The sequence below is a fragment of the Apteryx mantelli genome, chromosome 20 (assembly GCF_036417845.1).
Source record: "Apteryx mantelli isolate bAptMan1 chromosome 20, bAptMan1.hap1, whole genome shotgun sequence".
Taxonomy (NCBI): Eukaryota; Metazoa; Chordata; class Aves; order Apterygiformes; family Apterygidae; genus Apteryx; species Apteryx mantelli.
Genome location: NC_089997.1, coordinates 12,578,560 through 12,582,511, shown reverse-complemented (window position 1 = coordinate 12,582,511; position 3,952 = coordinate 12,578,560). Strand labels below are relative to the sequence as shown.

At 52.7% G+C, this 3,952-nt stretch overlaps 1 protein-coding gene across 1 annotated transcript; it reads left to right on the top strand.

The window, feature by feature from the left end:
* The first annotated feature begins 2,564 nt into the window (after positions 1-2,564).
* On the top strand, positions 2,565-3,500 carry LOC136993802 (olfactory receptor 14A16-like). The gene has a single exon (XM_067308749.1). It carries the CDS (start codon positions 2,565-2,567, stop codon positions 3,498-3,500), a length of 936 nt encoding a protein of 311 aa, XP_067164850.1.
* Positions 3,501-3,952: the final 452 nt, after the last annotated feature.

Sequence of the window (3,952 nt, the reverse complement as noted above, 5' to 3'; positions counted from 1 at the left end):
TCTAAATCAGTTTCTGAAGCACAAGTAAATGAACTCCTTTCTTGGCCTGTGCAGGTGTTCTGTCCTCTTATGAGATAGGAGCAGGGCCTTCTAGAGGGGGACATTTCCATCTCTCTTAGATAACCATCCTCTGATGAGACCAACTGCAATGGTGGACTCAGTCTCTCTCCACTGTTTAGAGAGGGACCATTGGTGATCATGTTAGACTACTTCAGCATATATTTCCCAGGGGTGACCCTGCAGCCTTTCAGGAACTGTCAGCCCTGGAGCCCTGGAAACATCTCAAGGCTTCACAGGGGACAGAATATGTCATGTCTTCAGCTGGGCCTGTGTTCCTGAGCTGGGCCTGGCTCCTGGGACTGCAGGAGCCCATGGCAACCTGGCAGATGCTGCACAGACACAGCTCTGTCCAGGAGCAGCTCCTCTTAAAGGAGCAGCAAGACTCAGGGCACTGCCTGCAGGCTCCAGGATGAGATGAGGCACTCAGAAGTTAAAGACAGTCAGGAATGGGAGGACAGCTGAGAGCTCACTGCAGGGAGAAATCTTCACAGCCCTTGACACAGTAAGTCTCTGGCTGCAGGGCAACACTGCTGTGGTTCCTGGAAGGTTCTTCTGAAGCTGGCACCTTCCACAGCTGATAGGGTCTGTCAGGGTGGCTCTGCCAGCTTCTCCTGTTTGGACCAGGTAGTGCTTAGAGCAGGGATTCGCAGCCACACCATCAGAGGGACAGGGCATCACGGCTACCTTCTCCCAGGGACGGTGGAGGGTTGTGAATACAGGGAGTGCACCCAGGTCTGCACGGACTGTAATTCAGAGCAGTGTCCCTGTGCCCCAGGGTGCTGTGTGCCTGGGACGGTGACTGCCTCCTGCGAGGGTCAGCACTTAGCCTGCCTGGGGACCTTCCCACAGCACTGCAGGGAGAATCTCTGGGTGGAAGGAGCGACCCCTGGCAGGGCAGGTTCATTTTCTAGTTTAGAGGGTGCTCTGTGCGTCAGGGCTGCCCACAGCTCTAGCTCACCCCCAGAACATTTTCTGAAGGAGCCTTTTCAAGAGGACAGCCAAGGCAGTGTTTACCTCAAAGATTAGGCGCTTTCCTGAATGTCTGTTTTCAGTTTCCTACTGTTTGGGAGTGGGGGGAGGGTGTGGAAAAGGAGCTGTCAGATTTGGACAAGAGACTGACACTCTTAGTCCTTTATACTGAGAGATCAGGAGGTCTGTGAGGAACCTCGGAAAGCCCTTTCCCCACTCCCCTGACTACAGAAAGCACCACCATCATCATCTTCTCTGGCCTCATCAGCATTTGTCTGACCTTCTCCTTACCACCTGCAAACATGGAGATGCCCCTGGACAGTGCCCTGCTGCCGAGAGACTTCTGTAGGGCAGACTGAGGGTGCGATGGGGTCTGTGAGCACCCACAAGGAAAAGACATGGGACAGAGAAACAGCTGCCAGCAGGAAAAGCTCCAGACAGTGGAGATACGATCAGCGAATGGGAGGAAAATAGAAGCATAAATGCTGTGGGAGGAGGAATTTGGAACACTGCCAGTCAGTCCCTGCAACGCAGACATCTTCCTCTAAGCAAAGCCCCGTGTCTCCTCTCCCACCCAGCAGAGCCTCTGCCCTCAAGGCCATGGGGTCCAGGCCATGAGCCTTCTACCTCCTTGGTAGAAGAGGGGGTGCATCTCTCCTGCGTTGTGCCCATTTCCCTCTGCAGGACAAAGGGACTGAGAGTGACTGTCCTGAGATGTTGCTGTCTAGGAGGTGGTGTGCACAGCTGGGTGAGGTGAAGGCTTTCCTGAGTGCTCGTCTGTCTGTCACTCCTTACTTCCTCTTGGTAGAAGGGTCATAGAATTGCTCTTCATTTCTCCTCCTCTCCGTGCTGGTCTGGTTCTTGCTCTCTGGAGTTAAGGAGGGGCTTCAGCTGCAGTTAAGGCAGTAACTTCCCACTCCCACTAAATCGCCTGAAGCAGCAGTGAAGACAGTAAACTGATGTGAGGACAGGGTCCATCTCAGTGGGACAGAGATGTCTAGGAAGGGACAGGTCAGCCCCTGCCTTCACTGCACTGTTTCTCTCACTTGCTGGAGTGGGAGCTGGTGTGACTGATTCAGATACAGACACCTCTGTTCAAGAGGACAAGGCTGGAGGGGATGAATCCCTCACAAGGATCTTCTCTTTCAAACACAGCTGGCATGAGTGCTGTATTCATCTCTCACAATAGTAAACAGAATATTCCCAGCGGCTCACTGGACCAAATCCCCTTAACTCAGTTCACGGTGCCCATCCACAGGTATCCCCACCGAAAACACGGGGAAGTTTGACACCTCCATTTACACACCCCCATAGAGCAGTCCTGACTCCTCTGAAGGCCATGTGCAGAGGCCCCTGCTCTGCAGAGCACACTCAGTCAGCATGAACCAGAGGTCAGGAAACGGAGCTGAACAAAGGTAAAAGAGAGAGGAAATGTGGCAGGTACTATGAGAAGTGGAATGAGTTTTGCTCAGAGAATCCTCTTCTAACTTGTCAATGCCTTTTCCTCCTTGGACAGTGCCCCGAACCAAGAGCAAATGTCCAACAGCAGCTTCCTCAATGAATTCCTCCTCCTGGCATTTGCAGACACGCGACAGCTGCAGCTCTTGCACTTCTCCCTCTTCCTGGGCATCTACCTGGCTGCCCTCCTGGCCAACATCCTCATCATCACATCCATAGTCTGTGACCACCACCTCCACACCCCCATGTACTTCTTCCTCCTCAATCTCTCCCTCCTTGACCTTGGCACCATCTCCACCACTGTTCCCAAATCCATGGCCAATTCCCTCTGGAACACCAGGGCCATTTCCTACTCAGGATGTGCTGCCCAGGTCTTTCTGTTTCTCTTCTCAATTTCAGCAGAATATTTCCTTCTTACTATCATGGCCTATGACCGCTTTGTTGCCATCTGCAGACCCTTGCACTACGGGACCCTCATGGGCAGCAGAGCTTGTGTCAAAATGGCAGCAGCTGCCTGGGGCAGTGGTTTTCTCTATGCTCTCCTGCACACTGGAAATACATTTTCACTACCACTCTGCCAAGGCAATGTCGTGGGCCAGTTCTTCTGTGAAATTCCCCAGATCCTCAGGCTCTCCTGTTCAGACTCCTACCTCAGGGAAGTTGGGGCTCTTGTGGCTACTGTTTGTCTGGGCTTTGGGTGTTTTGTTTTCATTGTGCTGTCCTATGTGCAGATCTTCACAGCTGTGCTGAGGATCCCCTCTGAGCAGGGCCAGCACAAAGCCTTTTCCATGTGCCTCCCTCACCTGGCTGTGGTCTCCCTGTTCATCAGCACAGGCTCGTTTGCCTACCTGAAGCCCCCCTCCATCTCCTCCCCAGCTCTGGATCTGGTGGTGGCTGTTCTGTATGCAGTGGTGCCTCCAGCAGTGAACCCCCTCATCTACAGCATGAGGAACAAGGAGCTCAGGGACGCACTGAAGAAATTGATCCAATTGGTACTAGTTCAGCAGCAATGAGGTGCCCATTCCTCTTAGAAGTGATTTCTAATTCATCTCAGACAACTCCTGTGCTGTGGGCATTCTCGCTGCGATAATGATGTTTGTGCAGAAGTGTTTGAAATCATCCCACTTCTCCAGAGGCACAAACCCAGTCGGTCTGACCCAGAGGCCTTCTGTAAATGTGTCTATCACTGTGTCAGAGCTGGCCTTTCTGTAATAAAAGGGGATTTTCTCAGTGCAGTGCTTGAGGGTTGGTTTCTTCTTCCAAAGCTGGAGCCACGAATGCGCTCAAGGACTTTCAGCTGGAAAGGGCCTGTTGCTTTTCTGGGACTCTCCATGGGCTCAAGGCAATGAGCTCATGGGGTGATGTGTTAGGGAATGAGGGCTGGATTCAGCTTTCACTTGTGGGTTCCCAGTGCTCCTGACAGTGGTGAATGATCATGTGGTATCTGCCTGGGACTGTCTCCCAT